Raw genomic sequence first — 25988 nt, 5'->3', positions numbered from 1 at the left:
CAAACCCCTGCCATGGGCAGGGACACCTTCCACTAGACGAGGTTGCCCCAAGCCCCATTCAACCTGGCCCTGAACACTCCCAGGGATGAATCTAGAGATGTCTAGAGATGATTTCGTAAAGTAATTTAAACCAATAAATTGTATTTACTTTCTTACAGAATATAGAATGGTATGTAAAGGTAAAAGCAAAAGTGATCATTTAGTAGATGGCCACAGCATGCAACAGAAAAAGCAGTAATTGGTGTTAAGACAAAGCAGTTCAGCCTGCATGGTCATTCAATTCAGTTCAAGTACTGACATCTGGAAGTTGCCAAGAACTGCAAATCAATATTTAATTTTATTGCATCATAAAAATGTGGATAGTTCCTATCAGGTGGTTGGACTAAGAATATTCTAGAGATACCACTAATGAGATATGAATTAGTATTAGATAATATTTAACATCTCAGCAAAAACAAAAGGTAACTTTATGTTCTTTCTTGACTTGTATTTCAGCAAACCAGCTTGACTGTAGGAAAAAACTTTATCAAGCTAAACAGATATCAGGAAGAATATTAGCACAAGTATTATGATGTGAAACCAGCCACTATACACACCTGGTATGGTTACTTGAATGATGTTTAAGTCTTCAGCATCTGCAATTTTGTTCACTACTGTGTTTTTTGTGGTCCTTTCTGTATTGGCATTACTGGAGGAATTATTTTTTCCTAAGAGGATTAATTTAGAAAACATTTATAGACAGCTCAAAATCTTCAGTCTCATCTATAAAGAAAATATTGCAAAACAACAAATATTGGCAAAGTTTTCAAAGAGGACCTAGTTTCAGTTTCAAAATGGGAGCATTTATTCCATGACCTACCTACCTGACACAATTTTTTACTGGCTGTCTGCACTAGTGTCTCTGGCATGTGTGCCATTTAGATGATCCACATACTAGGGGCAAATAATTTATCTCTAGACCTGAATAACTCCTATGAATCCTACATTACTGGCTACATTTTGATAGAATGTAATAAAGAATACATTAGAGGCACAATTATTTGTGAATAACTTAAAAAAATTAATACTCCCTTGTTAGAGCTATATTTAAACAGTAGCTGATAAGTGCTTTTCCCATCTTAAAAACAAACAAACAAGCAAACAAACCAAGCAACTGCAATATAGAATAAATCTTTCAGCAATTTAACACCATGCTGCTCTCATAATTAATATTTAACCCTTGAAATAAACTGTTATCTAGAAAGTTAAGCAGTTGTAAAACTCACTTTTGGAGCTTTTAGAACTTTCTTTGACAGCTGCCTCAAGCATCTCAGGCCTGCAAACAGATTGAACATTTTACATTCAATAATAAAATTATAACATCAACATTGAAGAAAATCCTGTTTTCTAAAAATGGTAACTAAGTGATATCCTCTCAGCCAAACAGACAATCAAGAATGCAATGACTGAGAAGCTCCATAACTTCACAGAATCTGAGACTGGTTTGAGCTGGAAGGAACCTAAATCCCATCCAGTTTCTTGCCCCTGCCTGGGCAGTTACACCTTCTACTAGACCAAGTTGCTCAAGATTTCCAACCTGGCCTTGAACACTTCCAGGGATGGGGCAGCCCCAGCTTCTCTGGGCAACCTGTGCCAGGGCCTCACCACCCTCCCAGTGAAAAATTATTCCAAATATCTAATTTAACCCTGCTCTCTCTCAGTTTAAAGACATTCTCCTTTGTTCTATCACTACATGTCCTTGTAACTTCTCTTGCCACTGTTTCTGCACCAGCACAAGAGTATCTAAACCTCTTCTAGGCAAAAGAAACAAAATTCTTACAGTCTTCATTAAAATAATCTCCATTCCTCAGCTCTCAATACATAACCAACAAGCTTTATGAATAGCCATAAGTGTTCCTTGCAGTAGGAACTAAATCAACAATGTGATAATTGTGATGGATTAAGATATATGGACTTGCTCTTCCTCTCACAACAAAGTCTAAGAGTCTTTCAGAACAAATATATTATTGTACCTTATTCCACTTGCACAAGAGCTTTCTGACCTTCCTCAAGTACTAAAAATATTCCAGTGTGTATTTTATAGAGTAATTCAGCAACTTGGCAACACAATTTCATTTTTTGGTCTACATTTCAATTCTCATAGAACAGATTATCAAAGACATATGGGAGCCTTACTTTTTAATAATAAATTTAATTTTGGATTTATTTCTCAGGATCTTCTCTAGTCTTGGAATCCCAAAAGTTGAAGGTTGGCGGAAGGGCACCCCCTCAGGCAGTCCTTCCACGTGGAAAACGTCTGGGAAGGATTCAAACAGTCCATAGGGCACCCTCATTGGCCCATTGAGTCCCATTGCTTCCCCTGAAAGGCAACAGAGCTATTAAGGGACCAGTCAGGTAAGTGATGTGTACAGACACAGAATAGCTCTGCTACAAATGGAGTAGAGCAGTTGACACATACACATTCTATTAGGCAGAACCAGAAGGTTTTGCCTTTTCTGGTGACAGCTATGAGTATGCAGGAAGAAAATCAACAGTTTCAAATGTAACTCATTCTGTTGCATAATTTCACCATAATTTGCTGAAAATTAGTAATTTGCAGCTCATGCCACTGGCTTGGTTTGCATACAAGACTATCCTAGCTGTATGCCACTTTGTTGAAGGCAATGCATTCTGCCTCCTCCTCCAGAGAACAGCACCAAGGGCAGGTGAGATGAGTGCTCTTGTTCAAAAACTCACACTCAGAAGAGTAATAAGAAGCCATTACTTCCAAAAGTCACTAATTTCCAAACAGCCTGCACTAGGAGAAGTGCTGGAATATAATGGAGCACATTTTCCAGATACTACCCATAACCCATAACCTGGTTTGAGTCATGCAGTCATACAAAGTCCCATTTATAAGCAGAGTGCTGAAAGCTTAAAATGATATGCCAGTATGTGGAACCACTCTGTCTGTGGATCATTAAAACAATTGTAATCCGACTACAACTTCTCTATTTTCAAATCCAAGTAAAGTAACTAGTGGAAATGTGACACTGGATTGCAAGTACATGAGAATGAACTCAGTTGGGAAACTGTAAGGCACACAAGGATTGCAGGACTTCTGGAATAAACATATGAACACCTCTCATTCATCTAACTGCATGTTCATAAGAAAGGCATGTCAGTAATAAAGAATCAATAAACATACCACATTTTTCATTAAAAAGATTTTCAACTTGCTGCTTTAAGTTAGCGATTTTGGCACTCCACACCTCTGCCAGGAGGAAATTGGAAGAATTAGAACAACACTCACTCAATGAATCAGTCTTTGAAAAACATTTTAACAAATGTTTAATAAACTATTATGCTTGATAATCAATTTACTAGGACAGTAAAAATGTGCAAAATGGCTTTCATTCTGCAAAACTATATCCACATCAATCCTCATTTTCCTGAAGCTTTGAAAGATACTGCCACTAGATAAAGCAAAGGTGATTAAAAGCGAAATTAATCCAAGACTGATCCAAATTTACTATCAGATAGCATAATATTTACTACCAGATACCATAAAATTTACTATCAGCACCCATAATAGTGGCAGAAAGTTCCTCATATGTTCAGTGACAGAGCCTTGAAACACATGCATCTCTCCTGAGAGCTTTAATCTCTGGCAGTTTCTGCTTTAGTGATAAGATTAAATGTCCATCTAGAGAGGATTTTGTTTCTGACAGCCATCAGAGCAATTACTAAGCCAGTTTACTCGTGGCTGCACTAAGTGACCATGGCTGATCTACAAAACTAAAACAGTCTAACGTTTAAAAAAGTTGCAGATTAAAAAAAAAAAAGCCTAGGTCTAACAAGAACAGGAAAGTCCAAGAAAACTGTAGGCAAGTGTGAATATGAACACCACCCATGCCAAATCAGTATCTCATTCATTCTCAATTGGCCCAGTAGCAGTAATTCCTTTCTTATACATTTTATGACCATACAGCTAAAAAAGAAAGCATAGAAAACATAATACAGCTAAAAAAGATAAAGCAAATAACAACAAATTCCTACACAAACATAAGAAAATAAACTCAGAATGTAAGTATGCTGAAAAAAAGGTTTACTGAGACATAGAACTACTCACAGTTACTTTGAATGCAATCACTCATCTCACTTGACAATGAAGAATTTTTCTGGATTGCAAATTGACCCTGCTTTCAATACTGAGATTTTTGTTCCAGAGCACTGCACTAACAGGCCTGGGCCTCCATGGCCAAAAAGCTCTGACCTACATTCATGAATACAACTACAGGACTTTCAGTCCTGTCCAGAAATTTTCCTTTACTGATTTTCCAGAACTGGAGAGGTCAATCATGGCAATCATGCATAATCAGGTCAGACAGGTTATGGCTTACTAATGTTAGTTCAAATCCTTCCTGGTCCCTACATCCCACCTAGGTACCTCTGCACAGTTATGTCAACATTTCAAATCTGTGGAGGGCTTCTGAAACTTATGCACAGTATCACATCTCAGCTAGGTTTATCCACTTGGTGGTACTTTGCATCAGAAAAGTCCTTCAATGGTCTGCAGCACTGTGCAGTAACAGAGCAGCAAAAATCTAAAACTCACTCTGCACCTGAATCAATAAGATCTAATGGATCTGGGCTGCATTTGTACAGCACATTGCACATACCAGCCAGGATTTCTCTAATGCAGATTACTCCATATAATGAAGAATGAATGTACACAAAAGCAAGAACTTCAGCCATTCATTAACTGTACAACAGAACATGAACTCAAAATATATGGAATGTAATCTTCCATGCCAACATTAAAGGAATGCATGTGTGCTAATTCCCCCAACACTTACCAAAAGAAAACCCTCGTCCTTGCTGCTGCTTTGAATTTTTATTGGGGGCGTTGTTTTGAGAATCTGTTGATGGTGCCTTTTTAGGACCTATGAAGTTATTACATATATAACTCAGAGAGCAGAAGCAAGACATCATACAAATAGAACAATGTATCAAACTTGATTACTAGAAAAATCTTCAATCAAGAGCAGAATAAGCGAATTCTACTCTTGAATTAGAGTAGAATAAAAAATAAATCATTTAAGAAGTTCTAGAGTTGTATTTAAGCATTTAATATTACTGACTACATCTGTCATTTCTCTGCTCAGGACTATATCAGTTCCCACATCTCTGCTTGGAATAATGGCCCCAAGCAAGCTGTCAAACTCCAACATTTTACCCAAGCATCATCTACGCAGTATCCAGCTTGTTTCAGAAATGGAAAATAAAGCTGTTTCTATACTGAAGTGAAACAGAGTTTGCTATATGAGGTGTATGTTACTTATGGGCTATGAAAGCTTAGAAGAACAGAAAATAACAGAAGAAAATAATAGAAGAAACCAGAAGAATATTTAAGGCTATTTCTTCCATACTCTCATCAACGGAAACTTCAGTCTCTGGGATACTTGAATTCTCTGAAGAACTTCGTGACCTTCTGGAACTCCTTGGACTAACTGCTGCAAGCCAAAAGAACACAAGGTGTAAAGCACAAATCCTTCACATCTAACAAAAGAACAGCTGTATTCTAAGAATTTTAACTGACTGAATTAAATAGAGTCTGCCCAGAAAAACCTGAACAATACAGTGATGATCACAATCTTAAAAAGTAGGTTTAGTGCTCTTGAAAAAGGCACACTTAGATTTTCTACCAATTCAGAAAAAAAGACGTTGCTTTTTCTAAGTGTGAAGGACAGTTTTGGTACTTTTTATTATCTAAAACTCTCCAAAAATTACTAACATCTGATTTTTCTAAAGACAAAAGATTCTTTTCTTATAAAACACCATTATTATTTACTGCAGTTCACAGCTCTCAGTTAAAAACGGTTGAAGCCATAAAAAGTGAAATAAAAGTTGTCAAAATTGAGTAAATTCCATTTTCTGTATTAAAATACTCAAGTAAAAAAGAAGATACATCTATGGTTTGTGTCCTTCTCCAATAATAGCAGATTTAGAGGCTACAATGCTAAATCATCTTAAATAATGCCCTTCATTTACAACATCTGTATTTCTCAACCACAAAGATCTCTCAGTCTGCTAGGGAAGCAGAACAGAAGTATTTGTAAATGGATGGAAGTAAATAATATTTAAATAATTACCTTTTTTCTTTAATTTATTAGCCACTCTTAGAGGCAAATGGGAAGTGACAAGCTCAAGCCTAGAAGTTGAACAGAACAAATCCAATCAATTGCAAAACAAGTCATACAGCAAAATGTTACCAATTTCTTGGAATTCAGTTGAGTTCCAATTCACATAATATCAGCTCTCTACAATGAAATTCTGTTAGAAGCATGGATGACTCACTATCTACTATAACCACAAAAAAACAGAAAACATAAAGCTGCATTTTGTATTCTGCAATTTTCTTCTGGGTTTACTTAAAAAAAAAATTAAAAAGGAAAAAAAAAGAAAGAACAAAGAAGCTTCCAGGTACAAAACCATTTTCCCCCTCAATTATTGATGCATGACACACACACAATTTATACATCTACAGAAATTTAATGAGGAATGTATGTCCTTGTATGAGATAAAACATATGTGCAAAATATTCTTTGTGTTTCCTGGAAGCAGAGCTTAGGGAGCATTTAAAGCCTAGAGTTGCTGGGAATGAAATGAAATAACTTCAAAATCAGAGGTAAAAATAAATGGATCACAAACTTACTTCTTAATAACAAATGTGATTCTGCTGCTCCCACGGATGATTCTTTCAAGGCGTGGAATTCCAAACCACGTGGGACTCCGGAAGGGGACTCCTTCTGGCAAGCCTTCAACCACCAAGGCATCAGGGTTTGACTCAAATACTGAATAGGGAACTTTCACTGCCTCTGAAAGCCCCAGAGCTTCGGCTGAAAATAAAGATTAAATGATAGATTAGACATTTAAACGGGTGGAATTTTATCTCAAGTGATTTTAAGGATCTTGTCTTACAGAACCTTGGCTACTCAAAGCTAAAAAGCCCCCTGCAAAAAAAAAATGGAAATATTTAAATATATTTAAACAGATTTCCTATTATTTTCTGTGGAGTAACTGCAAAATGGAACTTGGCCATCTTGTTACAGATAATATCTAAGACAGGCCTGCAGTGCCCAATGCTTTATTTTGAAACCTTTTTATCCAAAAGCTTTTGTCCAATCATCTCATCACACAACTGGAAAAATTACAGCCTAGGATGCTGTTATAAAACATTTATATCAGTTATAGGAAAGAGCAAATAAAAAGTATGAGGAGTCAAGATTTTTGTATCTGTCCTAGTATACTTCTGATGCTTAAGTAAATATGGGAAGATTTGAACAGAGGAGTTTTAGAATGCAGCAGCATTACAGAACAGCTCATTTAGCATTTAACTTACCAAACTTCCTACTAAATATATCTTCTACTTCATTCCTTAGCTTTGTGATCTTGCAATTCCAATCATCTTTCCCTGAAAACCAGAAATAGGTGTCAGAGAATCACTCAGCTCCAAATACAGAAGTACATTTGAACATACTTCTTTCAACATGAAAACTAACAACACAATTACATCTGATCAGACAGACACACGAGTAATGATTATTAATAGCAGCTTAAAATTATACACATAACTACCCCTAAATAAAGAAAAATCTGTTTAAATGTAGTTACAAATCTCGAACACTGACCCTAGTAGAACAACTTGTTCTTCAGAGCCTTCAGATGCAGGAAGGAATTATTCTAGTGGTACTTACAAAACTGGAATTAATTAATCATAGTGTATAATAACATTCCTTAGAGTAGAACATGAGGATTTAAAGAATGCTTTGCTAAACATTTTGATTAGTATTAAAAAAACCCTTCAGTTTTATTCTCTACTGTAAATAAAAGCTAATTATAGGAATGCTAGTCAGTGGAGACAAGGGACTCCAGACCTTTGATTCAGGCCAGGACAGTAACTCCAGTTCTCTGGGGCTCTGAAGGTCACCCAATCTAGTTATTCAAAGGCAGCAGGGACTGCACCGGGATTTCACAATCCAGGAAGCCATCCATATTCACAGGGATCAGTTTATTCCTTCCAACTCTCAGGAAGAATATGCCAGCACACTCATCACACGTGGGCTACTTCTTGAAAAATGCTGCATTGGTCAAGATGCATTTCCCCATCACATCCTTCCATTCCCACTTGGAGACAGAACCTGTCTTACCTTGACTGTTTGATCTGGGCTGAACAGCTTTGCTTGGAGTATGAGTGAGAAGATCTGGCCTGCAACCAGGACACAAATAATCTGCTTATTCTTGACATAAATTAAATACTACTACCTATTATAACGTGAATTGAAGAGTTTGAATTTTTCTATTATGTTTTTCACACTTGTCAACATGCTAACAGATATGCAAAACATATTCTGAAATGTATGTCTGAATTGCAAATGCCAACTTTATGAAGAATATTTAATTTGCCTATTTGGTAACTAGAGACCAAAAGCTTAACAACTTAATGAAACCAAGTGCTTGATTACACACAGGGTGTTTGTTTGGACTCTTAGAAAACCTTCCATGTTTAGACTTACCTTTTGATCACAAATTTTATTCTGTTGCCCACTTCGATTATTTGTTCAAGGCAAGGCATTCCATACCAGGAGGGACTCCTAAAGGGGACATTCTTTGGCAGCCCTTCAACATAGAGGTCAGTAGGATGAGCTTCAAATAACTTGTATGGAACAGCTTTGGGCTCACTGCTCCCCAAAGCCTGGGCTGTGGGAACAAAACACAGTAACTGTTCAGATTGGCCAATCAACCTTCATTAAAAGCTAGTTGATACCAATTCCTCAAGGCTGTTGCAATTGTGATCTGAAAATGTGGAACAATGCAGGACATCTAAATCAAACAGAACCCAAGTGTCTGCACATAAAAAATGTAAAATATTTGGCATATTGTGTGATGTTGCTGTTGGGCAGTCACAATACCAGGTTGGACTGCTCACTGGCACATAACACATTTGTTTTATCCAAGGTTGTTAATCTGTTATAGAGTATCATGAAAAATTGTATTCTAGCTCTTATGAAGTTGGCTATTTTTTCATATTAGACAGAATATAAAAATTCACCCAGAAATGTTTTAATACTGATTATGATGATATTGCAGTGGATGTAAGTAAATGGTTGTTTTATTCACCACCAAAGGAAATAAATCCAAATAGGAAGAATTGAGAGCAATCAGAAGAGCTGTATATATATGACCTCTACTTCTTTTTAAACTATGAATTTACCTTGTATAAAGGGAATATATATATTATAAGCATACTGCTCATATAAGCAGTAAACGAAAACATTCTTTTTCACTGAACCTCCAGAATTCTAAATACTTGAAAAAAAAATCTGAACAAAGGTCTCATTCATGTAGACGTTCAAAGGAAGGAATGAAAGCAACCTTCAAGAAATACAAAGCCATAAAGAAAAGAAAATACTTACCAAAACTTTTACAGAAGAGTTGATCTACAGTCTTTCTCAGTCTGGTGATTCTGGCATACCACTCCTCTCTTGCTGGATTTGAGACTGACACAAAACAAAACCAACATTCCCTAATTATTTTGGTTATATTTTCAGTTGTACAGTTTATATGATGCATACAGGTAACATGTAAATGCTGTGTATAAGAAGCATGGATTCAATGTGGAACTAGAAAAAATGATCACAAAATAATGATAGAATATTAAAACTGGCAAAACTCCACTGAACCAGTGACATCTCTTGCTACAAAATACACAGGCTGTATTGGCCTGAGGAACTGCAATACCAACAACTACATAGCTCACTGTTTTTCCTTCAGCCAAGCTGAATCAAATCCATGGACAGTAACACTAGCTTGGATAACCAATGAAAAACTATATAGCTAAAGAAAATTTAAAATCAAAGCAATTGCTTGCAATGTATTATTAGTAAAAGCAATTTGTAGCCAGCACCAAGACTGATAAAGAGGAATATCATACTGTGCTTGTACAACTCACACATTTGAAAACCTACCTCCTGAACCTGGCTTGTCCACGGGAACATCTGTCAAATTCAGAAGTTCAGGCCTGAAAGATTTAAGATCCAGGTTTCAACAGAGACAGACACTTTGAGAAACTAGCCCCCAGCTACATCAAGTTATTACTTACTGAAGGATCAAAATCAAAAAACCTCCCAGGGGACATCATGATCTCCAGCACTAAATTCCAGCTAACACTAAAGCATCCTAAGAGCTGGCTGGAACCCTACTGACAGAACATTTTTCATGTCCAGTACCCATATCTGCTGGAGCTGTAACATTTAAGGTAACATACAGGTTCCATTAAACTTACCTCTGATTTCTAAGATACACTTAATCAGAAACAGAGATCCAAAATAAAAATTTCATCTCTAAAAAAGTAAACTTCAAAGCAGACACTTCTGTTTCCAAAATATATCTAATTTTATCCACAGCTGGTCAAACAAAAAATTAAACATTTTTATGTTTCTCACAGAGCCAAACTAGGTTTTTTTAGCTGTTCTGGTTACACATTTCAAAATCAATGAACACCATAAATTAATTTCTGTCAACAACTGAGACATATTTGACAAAAGCAGGTGCCAGCACTGCATAAATAATTAAATCTATGTATGGTATCTGATTTTAAGTGAGATAAAAGGTAGATCTAAACTTCTTTCTCTTTTCCAGTTATCTGCAAGCATTAGGATGATAGAAACTGGCCATGTTCCTCTCAAATGTAAGCAACGAGCACTAGTGATAAAGGCAGCATACACAGAGGCAGGGGCTGCCACTACCCCCAAATGTGAGCCTGACCATTGCAATCAGCAGATTCCTGTCCATTTCAAAAACCTCTTGGATATGGCCCTACACTGAACACAGGAAAACAATGAGTAATGTAGAGAGAAAAAAGCGAAATTCTTTACTTTTTAATCACAAACTGGATCTGGTCCTTTGCCAGGAGTATCCTCTCCAGCCGGGGGATGCCGTAGGTGCTGGGACGGCGGAAGGGAATCCCTTCTGGCAGCCCTTGCACGTATAAATCTTCTGCATGTGACTGGAAGAGGCCATATGGGATAGTCACTGGGCCTTCTGCTTTTATAGCTTCAGCTTTAAGGAAAAGGGAGAATAAAAACATTAGACTAGCTTGTGGCTCTATTCAATTACCTGTTTGATATCACTCTGATAAACATTACAATTGGCACTGCAAAACGATCATAATCAAAAATGAACAATCAATGAGTAGCAGCCTCTCTTCAGTGCCATTATGCAGATTCTTTCACTTAAGGTCTCAGTGCAGAGAAAATGACAGCTCTCTCAAATGTGGATGCTCAAGAGATGAGCATGCAGGTGCTCCAGGAGACTGAGCACAACTGAAAAATAAAATCAAGTTTTGCACTTTGGTTCCAAACACAGATATCCCATTTTGAGATTACTCTGCTCATCAAAAAAGCGACTTTCCTCAATTTTATGTCTTCTAACAGTATTTAATCCTTTGGTGCTGTCAGTTCTGGTGTGCTCCTGAACCAACAAGAAGATGCATGCCAAAGAGCAGTCTGTTACGTGCTGTGACAAAGGCAATGGTTTGGAAGGGTGTGGAACACTTACCATATTTTTTTTCAAACACCTCTTCAACTTCACTTCTCAAGTCTGTAATTCGCATATTCCATTTGTCTGCAAAGAAAAGAGGAGGACATGTCAGACTACAAACAAAACTGAGAATCTCTTGTAAAATCTGTGTTACCAATAAATGAAATATGAAGTGTGTACTTTTACTGATTACTTGCAAACAGGTGCCTGCTGAGTACAGTACAGACTACACCTTAAAATGCATCAATACATTCATAAGAAAAGAAAAGTACTGAATAAAATGTTTAAGATTACTTCCCAAACTTTTATATTAAATGAAGTTAAAAAATCACAGCACAAACCAGGTTAAAGTAACTTCCAAAAATGATTTCTTTCTTTGATAGCTCAGTCAGCAGCTCTTGCTCCCATCAGGGCTAAAGGCAGTATACAGCTGCTACTGATAGTTATCTAAATTTGAGTGCTGAAAAGCTTAATTTGTGAAGCTTGATAAAGCTTAGAGAAAGTACATGGAGTTGTTTTGGTGCAAATCTGTACAACTACATGGATCAGGAGGCATCTGCCATCTTCTACATTAATCCAGCATTTCTGGTGTTGCAAAATACCCCATAAATCCTATTTCTGAAAGAAAATACAGCTGTAAGACAGAAGTTATCCAAATCCAAACCTGAAGTCCATGGAGAGCTGGATGGCAGAATTTTAACATCTAATTTTCTGCCTGTAACAGAGCACACATTTACACTGTTTTTGTAGTATATCCATGCTTTTAGGAAAATCCCACAACTCTTTTGTAGATGGTACCAGATGGTGTCCGGCCTTCTAAGAAAGAGTTAAGCAAGTGCACTTGCAACTTATTTCTTACTCCAAAGACTTGAATCTAATAACTACAAAGGTAAAAAAATGAGGCCATTCAAGCTATTACACTTTCAGTTGTCAAAAAATTCTTTATCAGACAAGACAGAGGATTTAATTTTGAGTCCATACCAAAAGGGGCTTAAACATTCATTCTCAGACCAAGGTACACAACTTTAAAGCACATATTTAAGCTTCTATTTTTTAATGTAATTTCATGGATATCAATAGGATAGAATGCTTCAGAAGTAGGCAAGAACCAGGAAAAAGGGTTTTTGCCATGCTACCTCACATCCACACGTAAACTCTTTATTCCAGTTACCTGGAAGATAATCTACATTAATTAACCTGTTTATATTTTGGAGTTACATCTTTGTGGATAAATCTATACAACTACTTCTGCCACCCTTTTACTGCTGCCCTGTACTGCACAGCTTCTAATATGATTAACACATCTTGAGCTCAACATTTTCTACCCCTGGGTGACTTTAACCATTCAATATTTCCCCGTTTAACTGTAGATGCAGACCCAAATGAATCTCTCTGATTTCAGCACAACCACAGACTGTATTTTGCACTGACCAATGGAACAATGGATTAAGAGCAGCTTTGCCAGAAGAGTCAGGAAAATAAGAGCCAGAATTGACTGATCTAAAGGGGAAATGCTGCTTTACTCCACAGAGCTGGTGAACACACATGGACAGTCCTGGGACAAGGGTTTCTAAAGGCACCTGTGTGACCCCAGTCTGGAACCCAGAGGAAAATGTCAACAGTTGAGATCCCTTCAGATCATCAAGTTCTGAGACAGATTCAATAAACAATCTCCTCTAAAACTCAGGCTAGTTTTCATCAGAGGGAGAACAGGCAGAAAGAATGTCCATACCATACTAACAAAGAAATCATATAGAAGCATATAAATAATACTGTTCCAAATATTGGTGGTTGCTGCAATTTTAGGAGAAGCTGCTCCCACCTGGTCCCCATGTCCTCCTTAACAAGTTCATGAGAATGTTCCTACCTAAGCCATTCAGCTTCAAGGCTTCATTTTTCTCAGTTTCCAAATCCCACAATCACTGGCCAAATGTACCAGGTGGATCTTTTCCACCTACTACACTCTAGTCCCTCTCCCTCCAGTGGAAACACTACAGGGATTCACAATCAAATATATCACATTACTGGCATTTTTATTTGGAATGGTGGATACACAGATAATAGGCAACTGGAAAAAAAATCATAAACTGGCTCACATTTTGATCTGCACATTTTTTAATCTACTCTTACATTTTATTAATAAGTTGTACTACAGAAATATTTCAAAATTCAGAGGGTATATCAGGTAAGCAGTGTGAATTTTTAAATCTGATTGTCAGCATTATTAACCTCTTAGACCCTGACCAAATACTGTATATCTATTCTTTTGTCACATACTTTGTGCTCATGTAGCAAACTTGAAGACCTACCACAAAGCTAGGCTTACATTCTGAAAAGCAGTTTAGTTCTCCCCTGGGCACCAAGATGCACGGTGGCTTCTTTCTATTCCTACATAAATACCTTATATATGCAAAACATCTCACTTAAATAACAACCCTGAAAACTTTCCCCATCTGTCCATTGTCTCCTCAATTTCATGCCTTTCTCTGCACCTTGGGATGTGTTCCAGAACACACACAATAGGAGCAACCTGCACAGTGCACACACAGTGATGTTCAGGTATTAGGCACACTCCTATTTCCATCACAGAGAACTCATTGAGGAAATGAAATGGGAAACACAAAATTCAGCATGGAAAACACAGAGCAACTTCAAGCATGCTGCAGGCTGACAAAATCTGTGCTTAACAGTGTGCTAAAATGGGGGAAAACCATACATACTTCCCATCACTCTCATAGTGAGACAAAGGGACTTTTTTCCCCACTAAAATTGTTTAACACAGCTGCAAGACAACTTGAGGCTTCCAAGCTTTTTTATAAAATCTATTAAAAAATTTAAAAAATGGGAAAATATTTTTACTGACAATATACTTTTTACTTTCAGCAATTATATTTTTAATCTCAAATAGTTGAGAGTTGTTTTGAACTCTAACCCCACTACCCAGATTGTCAATTTCTATGAAACATTTTACCACAGACTGGTTAAAATTATTTTGCTTTCCACTTTGTTTTCCTGTTTCCAAAAAACAAAGAGCACAGCTCATTACTCTCAGGCCACTTCAGATATGTGTTCAATCAAGACATACAGGAAGGACCTCCAACTCAAACTCCTCATCAGGGTTATGCAAAATACTGGAAGTCCTTATAACATGAGACAGATTTCTCACTATTTTCTGAGTACATGTATCTTTGTTGTTCTGCAGCTACTCATGATAGATTAATGACCTCCTCTCTCCTATCCTGTTATCTGATATTGCACTTCCTTACAAAAAGTGCAAAGTTTTCTGAAATGCCTAAACAGCAGCACTGCAACTACCAAAAGCTGCTCTTTTCTCATTAAAGCAAATGAAGCATCTTTCCCCAAAATTTCTCAAATTCATTTTATGTTTTAACCAGATCTTGCAATACCATAGCAACATGCCACTTTCTGTCTGTGAACCTCAAAGTGAACACAAGAGGCAATATCCCCAATTGAGGACGCTCAGAAGTAATATCTGAATAATATCTGAATAATCATTGAGATGCAAATCACTGTAATCTAACTGCACACCATCTAGCTCAAAATGCAATTTTCTACAAAACAGCAAAGAGAGAAGATTAAGTCAACTCAGAGCAACATTGAGCAGGCCAGCCTGGAGATAGTCTAAAACTGGTCACTATATATTGCAAGCTCAACTAAAACTGTCATCCTAATACTTTATTCCCTTTCCTCTCCATCTGAACTCAAACCAATGTTTCTTCACTTCTAAAACTGCTGACCTTCAAAGCTTAGGTGATTTTTCTACTGAGAAAAGGTATCTAACAAAAGCTTCTGCAGCACCAACTCCTCAATATTGTCCTCTAGTAAGGCTGCTCTTATGTTCTCCTAACAAAACCAAAAGAATGATACATGTTCAGTGGCCTACTGGTATTAAAGAGCTTTTAAGAACAGGTCCAAAAATGTAAGTCACTTTTGCTAAAATTTATATTTGTCATGCAAAAAATATGTAACAAGTATATCCATATGAAATTTTATATTTACTTCATTTTCCAGAATTCTTAATAAAAACTCAAATACTCTGTTGTAGACATATTCCTGACAGTATAGAACCCAATAAAAGCAAACAGATTAAAGTGACCAAACACCAAATCAAACCACAGAATTAAGGAGAGGTACAGGATTGCAAAAAATCCCAGGTGAAGCATCTTTAACCAGAGTCAACTGAAGTGTATGGATGAGTTTCTGTGGAGAACCCTCCACATAAGTGATCATGCAAGAACACAACAAGAAAATCCCAACTTCCTGTGTGTCTATATACATCATCATGTCAAATAATAAGAAACAAAAAATAACAGAGGTAGCCTATGATGATGATTACACTGCTGCAATGCACCTGCACAGAACCCGTGGCTCTTAAATGAAGGCTGGCACTAACATGTCTCACTCCTGCAGCACAAAATTGACCAAAACCGTTTCATAAAACAAAGCAGGGAGATAAAATCATCTCTAATTTTTATCTTACCAAAATTAAACTGCCTTCCTCTGCTTCTCCCAACTCTGGCAGCTCCGTTACCTGACCTGATTCTCCTCTGTCTCTTCTCAGAGGGCAGGTAGTCATCATCATTATCTTGAAGACACAAAAAGAACAAAAAAAAAGAGTGTTTTTTTTCCTAGAGACCTTGTGTGCAACTTCGAAGAATTTCAAAACTCTAACAGAAATAAGGAACGGTGCTTAAAAGGGCACCAAATATTTGCAACAAATTACTTACCTGAGTAACTTTAGAAAGCACCTGCTCTTACCTGGAAGGAACAACTTGTTCCTTAAATGGGCCTATGCAAAGGTGTAGTGCTAACTACAAATGTTACACATATAACTACAGTGTGTTTATAAAGCAATGTGCTCTCCAGAATGAATCAATGTTAGAAAATCGGGTCCGTTCAATGAGTATTTTAAATTACCAAAGATTGAAAAATACACAAAAGATACAATTTTCTGTCTGGAATCATTTCAACACCAGCCCAGTAACACCAATATGCTTCAGTATATTGTGGTTTGATAATACTTCTCCACCAGGCACATTTACCAAACAGGGCACAACCCAAATTACACTCAACGCTGGCACACAATTCTCTTCATTCAGTGCCATGTAATGCAGGCTTTGGAAACCACATTTGGGATATAAAAATACCCAACCAACTGAAATCAGTGATCACAGGAACTGACCTTCACTACTCAATTCAAACTCAGAATTCTCACTTCCTTCTGACGACTCATGCTGGGAGGAATCTGAAAGGGAAAAACAGGACAGCTGAGTGATGGGCATGGAAAAGATTTTCAACCAAACACTCCATGCCTTTGCATCTAAACCAGCATTGTCAAATTAAAACAACAGAGGTTGCCAATGATGATGATTAAACTGCTGCAATGAACCTACAGAGAGCCCATGGCTATTAAAGGAGGGCTGGCACTAACATGTCTCACTCCTGCAACACAAAACTAACCAAAATCTTTTTATAAGACAAAGCTGGGAGATAAAACCACCTTTAATTTTCATCTTACCAGAATTCAAGTCTTCTGCTTTCCTTCTCCCAGCATTGTCACCTTCATTAGCAGAATCGGTGTTATTCAGTCTCATGTCATGGGGCAGTAAGTCATAATCATCATCATCAGCTTTAAGAAAGAAAATTTAAAAAAATAAGTGTTTTTTATCCAGGAACTTCCTGTGCATCACTGGAACTGCTGTAAATTACAAAACTCTAACAGAAATAAGGATCTGTGCTTAAAAAGGATCCAAATATTCCTACAAATTACTTACCTGAGTAACTACAGAAAGCTCCTCATCAAAACTGTGAAGGAACAACTTGTTCCTTCAAATGAGCCTGTGCAAACCACAAGAGACCAAAAAAAACCAAAGCTGCTTCTGTACCTCCTAAGGAAAACAACATTGTCTTTGAAACATGCCTGCACATCACATGATGGTAAAACGACCATGCAACAGCAAAACCAATCACAAAATAAATGCTGCAGATAGGGAATACCTTTTCCATCGAACTGGAAGTAAAATCATCCCACTAGAAGATCTCAAGAAACATCACCTAACTTTTGTCTTGAAGAGCTCAAATGTTCCAAACCCACCTTCAAAGCAGTCTAAAACTAATGGGCACCAATGAAATTCATCAAACAGGTCAACTCTACCTTAAACACACACACAAGTGGACACACAGGAGAACAGCAAACCGAGCAATCTGTCAGAGAGCTGCTACTCAGCCACTCACTTCCCAATCCAGCCCTGCCTTCCTTATGGCTGAGAGCTTTGGACACTGCCCAATTATCAATAGCCCCAAACTCAGAGAAAACAAATGGTCAGAGCACACAGGAAACTAATTTCACACACAGAAAAACATGTACCCATGGAACCAAGGGTATGGTTTACTTAGCAAGAACAGAATCACATCTTGACATATCCTCTACCTCTACAGTTCTTTTATACTCTGACACAGAAAACCTTTGCAGATCACTTGTACTTCTGTGCTAAAGGCCTCTACAGATTCACAGAACTTCATGACTCTTCTCACATAAATGTTGCTGTTCAGGTAATGTTGGAGTTATTTCCATGCTGCAATGCAAAATGGTGAAGGTAATGCCACAAGAGTCCACTTTGGCCCAAATGCCCTGCCTGCTTTCTCAATTCCTGATTCCCTGCTCTTAACCTAATTCCACAAGCAAGCACTGCCAAAGCCAATCTCAGCAGTGTTTTAAAGCACTTACACCACACTAATTCACAAAGACAAGAAACACACATCACCTCCTACCAAGATCCTAGCATGACATCCAGCAGGGACACTGCTTAGCAGCTTTAGAGCCATTTCCATGGCAAAGGGAGGTGCTAAGGGCAAAGCTTTGGATCTCACCGTTATCAATATCAGACACACACCTTGAGGCTTCACTTACACCACCTGCAACTCAGCTTTTGTCTTCTGCTACCATCCTTCCCAGAAGCCAGAGCTAACTACAAATGTTACACATATAACTACAGAGTGTTTATAAAACAATGTGCTCTCCAGAATGAATCAATCTTAGAACCTCTGGTCCATACAATGAGCATTTTTCATTACCAATGCCAGAAAAATTGGCAAAAGATACAATTTGCTGTCTGGAATAATTTCCAAACCCGTCCAGTAAGTCCAATAGGCTTCAGTATATTGTGGTTTGTTCACACTTCTCCACCAGCCACATTTACCAATCTACACAATCCAAACTACACTCAACACTGGCACACAATTCTCTTCATTCAGTGCCATGTAATGTAGGTTTTGGAAACCACATTTTGGATATAAAAATGCCCAACCAACTGAAATCAGTGATCAGAGGAACTGACCTTCAACAGTGACCTCAAGTTCAGGTCTCTCACTTGTCTCTGAAAAGGCATGATGTGAGGAATCTGAAAGGGAAAAACAGGACAGCTGAGTGATGGACACTGAAAAGGTTTTAAAACAAACACTCCATGCCTTCGAATTTAATACAACATTGTCAAAGAAGCTCCAAAGAAGCTCAACTGTGCTGCCCACTCATCCAATCTCATTAGGACCACCTCAGACACCTTCAACAGCTACAGCTGACCTGGGGGATTCACCCAGGCACCCCACAGTTTGGACAATTCCATTTTCACCATCTTGCCATGGTTACTGGAGGGGAAAAACAGTGAAAATCCCCAGTGACATACACCAAAATAGACAAACTCTGATGGTTCTCTTGGCAGGAAACAATCACTTGAGCAAATCTGCATCACCAGCTGTAGCTTTCAGAAAAACTTCCTGAAAAGCTTTAAATGCCTCTTCTATGTATTTCTTTACTAATACATGGATTAAACTCATGAATCCATAAAACCCAAACACTGCCACACATTTGTCTCTATCACTCATTTGCATGAGCATCAACAATAAATAATTTCATCTTCTAGATTCCAGTCAAGGCTCCCTACTCTGTATGCCCATTTCAACCACAAATGAAATTTTAGTTAGACTGTAACTGGCAATTTTTATCCACTGCCTCTAGACCTTTTCAGAAATACCAGCCTGCAAGAACAACAGATTTATTCTACTCAGCATAACCAGATTCAACTCTCCACACCTCCCTCACAGAAACTTGTGAACAACAACAGATCTGAGAAAAAGGCATCTGACAAACCCTTAGTCTGACTCAAAGGGGCACACTCAGCATCTGTACTATAACATTCTCGTCCAAACTAAGGCAGAAGCAGAGTCTCAATCATTTCCTATCACACTTCCCCTTCCTCACACTCCCTCTGCATGCTCAGGTATAAAGTACATGGCCTTATGCTGAAAAAACAAAACAAACTACCTCGATTTCTCTGCTCAAATGACTTCAGTTAATGCTACATCCACCATGGGCAACCTCATTTTCCCTAATCACGAGATTTGCTGCTGAATTCCATGGAATGGTACCCTCAACTGTGCCTTCAAGGCAAAACTAATGGGATTTGCAAGAAGGAGCATTGCTGCTAGCAAAACCTGCCTTGAAAAGCACACGACTCAGGCTGGAGAGCCACGTGCTCACAGCAAAGCCAGCCACACAACCATGTGCTTTTCACATCCCATCAAACCAATAAACTTTGGGTGATGAGCACCTTACAAATGCCTTCCATGATTTAAAATAATGATGACTCCCATCACAATTTGCTTATAGCAAGACCCAGAGAGTGTGATTTGGGAGATTAAATGTAAAACAAAACAAAAATCACAAAAGCCAACCTGGTGGAAATATGAAAAGAGAATGGCTGGAGAAGATGTACAATTTCAATTATGTGACATCTTTCCAAATATTTCTGTGAAAAAATATACAATGATGGTAATTTATCCTCACAGAAATCATTTCACATCTCAAATGATCTAACTCTATTTCCCCATCTGTCCCTTCACTGCTATCAGAACTCTGGTGGCTGCCTTCAAAAATATAAAGGAAAAAACATATTCCTGTCTGCACAGAACCTTATAAAAGCAAACAGATTAATGAGTCCAGAAACCAAACCAAACCAAACCACACCAAACCAAACCAAACCCAAACCAAACCACAACACAGTATTAAGGAGAGGTACAAGACCCCAAAAAATCCCAGGTGAAGCATCTTTAACCAGAGTCAACTGAAGTGCATGAATGAGTTTCTGTGCAGAAACCTCCACATAAAGGATCATGCAAGAACACAAGATGGAAATCCTGTTCTTACCTGACCATCTATTTATGTTGCCACGTCAAATAATAAAAAGTAATGGAGGTATCCTAGGATGATGATTACACTGCTGCAATGCATCTACGTGGAGCCCATGGCTCCTAAATGAAGGCTGGCACTAACATGTCTCACTCCTGCACCACAAAATTAACCAAAACCTTTTAAAAAGATAAAGATGGAAGATAAAATCACCTCTAATTTTCGTCTTACCAGAAACTAACGCTTCTGCATTTCTTCTTGCAGTATTGTCAGCTTCACTAGCTAATGCACTGCTCTTCAGTCTCAAGTCAGAGGGTAGGTTGTCATTATCATCATCATCATCAGCTTTAAAAAACAAAAAAAAAGCCAAACTGAATTTTTCTCCAGGGAATATGTATGCAGCACTGGAACTGCTCTGAATTTCAAAACTCTAACAGAAATAAGGATCTATGCTTATCTGGGCACCAAATTTTTGCAACAAATTACTTACCTGAGTAACATTAGAAAGTTCCTGCTCAAACCTGTGAAGGAACAACTTATTCCTTCAAACAGCCTTGAGCAAAGCACAAAACAGCAAAAACACAAAGCTGATTCTGTACTTCCTGAGGAAAACAACATTGCTTTCTGAAAGACAGCTGCACATCACATGATGGTAAAACAACCATGCAACAGCCATTCCTCCCAGAAGCCAGTGCTAACTGTAGATATTACACATATAACTAAAGTGTGTTTATAAAGCAATGTGTTCTCCAGAATGAATCAATGATATAGCATCGAGCTCATTCAATGAGTTTTTAAATTAACAAAGATTGAAAAATACGCAAAAGATACGATTTGCTGTCTGGCATCATTTTAAAACCAGTCCAGTAAATCCAATATGCTTCAGTATATTGTGGTTTGTTCACACTTCTCCACCAGGCACATTTACCAAGCAGGGCACAATCCAAACTACAGTCACACAAGTACATACTTCGCTTCATTCACGGCAAAGTACTGTAGGCTTTGGAAAACACATTTTGGATATAAAAATACCCAACCAAATGAAATCAGTGATCAGAGGAACTGACCTTCAACAGTGACCTCAAGTTCAGGTCTCTCACTTGTCTCTGAGAAGGCATGATGTGAGGAATCTGAAAGAGAAAAACAGGACAGCTGAGTGATGGACATGGAAAAAATTTTCAACCAAACACTCCATGCCTTTGAATTTAAACTAACATTGTCAAAGAAGCCCCTTCCACTCACAGCATGCAACAAAAACAGAAGCAAAGATGTGCTACCATGAGCCTTTGAGCAATTCCAGACAAAGGCAAGGAGGTGAGGGTTACACTGCCTAAACTGCACGTGCAGCACTGCAGAGTTGCTGCTATGACAGAAGGCAATTCCATGGTCTTGGCTGTGTAGGGTGAATACAATCATAAGTATTCTCCCCTCTCTTACCCAGGATTGCTGAACATATAATCAAAGGATCCGTGTGTTCCCACACATTATATATTTTTTTTACCATCTCTACAAACTCATGGTTACTGTACCATGATGATTTCCAAACAGGCTGCAAGGGCAAGAGTGAAACATGGGAGGGGAATTCATGATCACAATGCTTTTGTTGGGGCAGTGTGCACCAACAAGACAAGCAGGATTAGCTGATCAACAATCGGTGTGAGAAAGAGCAATTGATACTCACCTGCAACACTGCTAAAGAAAGTGAAGCTAATTGTATCAGAAACTATCAAAATGCAGCAGCAGGGCATGAAGGAACATATTTCACTTCTGGCTGAGTACAGCTCTGCTTGTGCATGTTGAAGGGAATCCCCTTTCAGATACCTGTATACTGTTGTATGGTATCACTCTGGGAACAAGTCTGAAGGAATTTTTTTTCAATCGTTTGTCTCCACATGATGTGTGTGGAATACAGCATAAATTCAGCTGTATCAACTGGGACACCTTAGCTGGAGTATATTTGAACCATGTCAAACACATCATCCAGTCATGGAAAACTCTATCATGTTTTCATCTATTTCCAAGGGAGAGCTGGGTAGAGCTGCTTTGCAAATGCAAAGTACCACAAAAGGAAAGGATTAGGAGTTGTTTTACTAGACATGAAAAAAAGAATTGGTTCTTAATTTTCTGTCTATGTTGTCATGTCAAATAACAAGAAAAAACAGAGGTAGCCTAAAATGATGATGACTGCACTGCTGCAATGAAGCTACAGAGAGCCCATGGCTATTAAATGAAGGCTGGCACAAACATGTCTCACTCCTGCACCACAAAATTAACCAAAACCTTCACATAAAAAAAAGCTGAGAGATATAATCACCTTTAATTTTCATCTCAACAACATGGAACTCTTCTGCTTTTCTTCTTCCAGTCTTTGCAGCTTCATTAGCAGACTCAGTGATCCTCAGCCTCTTGACAGGAGGTAAGCTGTCATCATCATCATCTTTAAAAATGGGAGAAAAAAAGGAAAGTGTTTTTGTCCAGGGAACACGGGCGCAACACTGGAATGGTTTGAATTACAAAACACTAATAAAAACAAGGAAGAGAGTTTAACAAGGCTCCAAATTTGGCAACAAATTACTTACCTGAGTACCTATAGAAAGCTCCTCATCAAAACTGTGAAGGAACAACTTGTTCCTTCAAAGACATCTGTGCAAAGCACAAGGGAGCAAAAAAACCCAAAAACCAACTCCTTCTATGCTTCCTAAGGAAAACAACATTGTCTTTGAAACATGCCTGCACATCACATGATGGTAAAACGACCATGCAACAGCAAAACCAATCACAAAATAAATGCTGCAGATAGGGAATACCTTTTCCATCGAACTGGAAGTAAAATCATCCCACTAGAAGATCTCAAGAAACATCACCTAACTTTTGTCTTGAAGAGCTCAAATGTTCTAAACCCACCTTCAAAGCAGTCTAAAACTAATGGGCACCAATGAAATTCATCAAATAGGTCAACTCTACCTTAAACACACACACAAGTGGACACACAGGAGAACAGCAAACCGAGCAATCTGTCAGAGAGCTGCTACTCAGCCACTCACTTCCCAATCCAGCCCTGTCTCCCTTATGGCTGACAGCTTTGGACACTGCCCAATTATCAATAGCCCCAAACACATTCAAAAATGCTTAGAGCACACAGAAAACTAATTTCACACACAGAAAAACATGGACCCATGGAACCAAGGGTATGGTTTACTTAGCAAGAATAGAATCACATATTGACATATCCTCTACCTCTACAGTTCTGTTATACTCTGACACAGAAAACCTTTGCAGAGCACTTGTACTTCTGTGCTAAAGGCCTCTACAGATTCACAGAACTTCATGACTCTTCTCATCTAAATGTTGCTGTTCAGGTAATGTTGGAGTTATTTCCATGCTGCAATGCAAAATGCTGAAGGTAATGCCACAAGAGTCCACTTTGGCCCAAATGCCCTGCCTGCTTTCTCAATTCCTGATTCCGTGCTCTTCACCTAATTCCACAAGCAAGCACTGCCAAAGCCAATCTCAGCAGTGTTTTAAAGCACTTACACCACACTAATTCACAAAGACAAGAAACACACATCACCTCCTACCAAGATCCTAGCATGACATCCAGCAGGGACACTGCTTAGCAGCTTTAGAGCCATTTCCATGACAAAGGGAGGTGCTAAGGGCAAAGCTTTGGATCTCACAGTTATCAATATCAGACACACACCTTGAGGCTTCACTTACACCACCTGCAACTCAGCTTTTGTCTTCTGCTACCATCCTTCCCAGAAGCCAGAGCTAACTACAAATGTTACACATATAACTACAGAGTGTTTATAAAGTTTATTCTGCTCTCCAGAATGAATCAATCTTAGAACCTCTGGTCCATACAATGAGCATTTTTCATTACCAATGCCAGAAGAATACACAAACAATTTACTGTCTGGGATAGTTTCAAAGCCAGCCAACTAGTGCAATATGCTTCAGTATATCATGATTTTCTAAAACTTCCCTCCTAGGCATGTTTTATAAGTAGAGCATAGTCTAACCTGTACTCAACACTGGCACACAGTTCTCTCCTTTCAGTGTCAAAGAGTGCAGGCTTTGGAAAAAATATTTCAGATGTAAAAATGCCCAACCAACTGAAATCAATGACCAGAGAAACTGACCTTCAAGGGTGACCTCAACCTCAGGTTTCTCACTTATTTCTGACACATTACGCTGACGGGAATCTGAAAGAGAAAAACAGGACAGCTGAGTGATGGACATGGAAAAGATTTCCAACCAAACACTCCATGTCTTTGCATCTAAACCAACATCATCTAAGAAGCCCCTTGCACCCACAGCATGCAATAAAAACTGAAGTAAAGATGTGTTCTAAATTGTTCTAAATGTTCTCATTCACCAGCATTGGCTCCAGTTTCTCAAACGTGATTTTGTTCCCTTTAGAACATTTTCTTCTGACACACAAAACCTCAACTTTCCGATTGCTGACTTTCAATCACACTGTGCTGCCCACTCATCCAATCTCATTAGGACCACCTCAGACACCTTCAACAGCTACAGCTGACCTGGGGGATTCACCCAGGCACCCCACAGTTTGGACAATTCCATTTTCACCATCTTGCCATGGTTACTGGAGGGGAAAAACAGTGAAAATCCCCAGTGACATACACCAAAATAGACAAACTCTGATGGTTCTCTTGGCAGGAAACAATCACATGTGCAAATCTGCATCACCAGCTGTAGCTTTCAGAAAAACTTCCTGAAAAGCTTTAAATGCCTCTTCTATGTATTTCTTTACTAATACATGGATTAAATCCAAGACTCCATAAAATCCAAACACTGCCACACATTTGTCTCTATCACTCGTTTGTGTGAGTATCAACAATAAATAATTTCATTTTACAGAATCCAGTCAAGGCTCCCTACTCTCTATGCCCATTTCAACCACAAATGAAATTTTAGTTAGACTGTAACTGGCAATTTTTATCCACTGCCTCGAGACCTTTTCAGAAATACCAGCCTGCAAGAACAACAGATTTATTCTACTCAGCAAAACCAGGTGCTACGTTCCACACCTCCCTTGAAGAAACTTTTCAACAACAACAGATCTGAGAAAAAGGCATCTGACAAAACTTTAGTCTGACTCAAAGGGGCACACTCAGCATCTGTACTACAACATTCTAGTCCAAACTAAGGCAGAGGCAGAGTCTCAATCATTTCC

The 25988-nt window shown here is 38.2% G+C and overlaps 1 protein-coding gene across 9 annotated transcripts in view; it reads right to left on the bottom strand.

Moving 5' to 3' along the window:
* GTF2I (general transcription factor IIi) overlaps positions 1-25988 on the bottom strand; it is an 82771-nt gene that overhangs the window by 10141 nt on the left and 46642 nt on the right. For 6 of the 9 annotated variants that reach the window (XM_088176910.1, XM_088176914.1, XM_088176911.1 and 3 more), the window contains 23 exons: positions 24931-24993; positions 23103-23225; positions 21856-21918; positions 21020-21133; positions 18942-19004; positions 17123-17233; positions 16787-16849; positions 16085-16189; positions 11602-11667; positions 10920-11103; positions 10011-10063; positions 9459-9542; positions 8559-8742; positions 8193-8251; positions 7385-7456; positions 6698-6881; positions 6135-6193; positions 5412-5495; positions 4839-4925; positions 3188-3253; positions 2176-2359; positions 1266-1315; positions 597-707 (listed from right to left, as the gene is read on the bottom strand). In XM_088176910.1, the coding sequence (XP_088033036.1) occupies positions 597-707; positions 1266-1315; positions 2176-2359; positions 3188-3253; positions 4839-4925; positions 5412-5495; positions 6135-6193; positions 6698-6881; positions 7385-7456; positions 8193-8251; positions 8559-8742; positions 9459-9542; positions 10011-10063; positions 10920-11103; positions 11602-11667; positions 16085-16189; positions 16787-16849; positions 17123-17233; positions 18942-19004; positions 21020-21133; positions 21856-21918; positions 23103-23225; positions 24931-24993 (2232 nt within the window). Of the gene's footprint in view, positions 1-596; positions 763-1265; positions 1316-2175; positions 2360-3187; positions 3254-4838; positions 4926-5411; positions 5496-6134; positions 6194-6697; positions 6882-7384; positions 7457-8192; positions 8252-8558; positions 8743-9458; positions 9543-10010; positions 10064-10919; positions 11104-11601; positions 11668-16084; positions 16190-16786; positions 16850-17122; positions 17234-18941; positions 19005-21019; positions 21134-21855; positions 21919-23102; positions 23226-24930; positions 24994-25988 lie in introns of those variants that run through there. The other 3 variants (XM_088176918.1, XM_088176916.1, XM_088176919.1) reach the window with 3 other exon arrangements.

This window comes from Sturnus vulgaris, chromosome 21 (assembly GCF_052056855.1).
Source record: "Sturnus vulgaris isolate bStuVul1 chromosome 21, bStuVul1.hap1, whole genome shotgun sequence".
Classification (NCBI taxonomy): domain Eukaryota; kingdom Metazoa; phylum Chordata; class Aves; order Passeriformes; family Sturnidae; genus Sturnus; species Sturnus vulgaris.
This window is presented reverse-complemented; position numbering and strand designations above follow the sequence as displayed.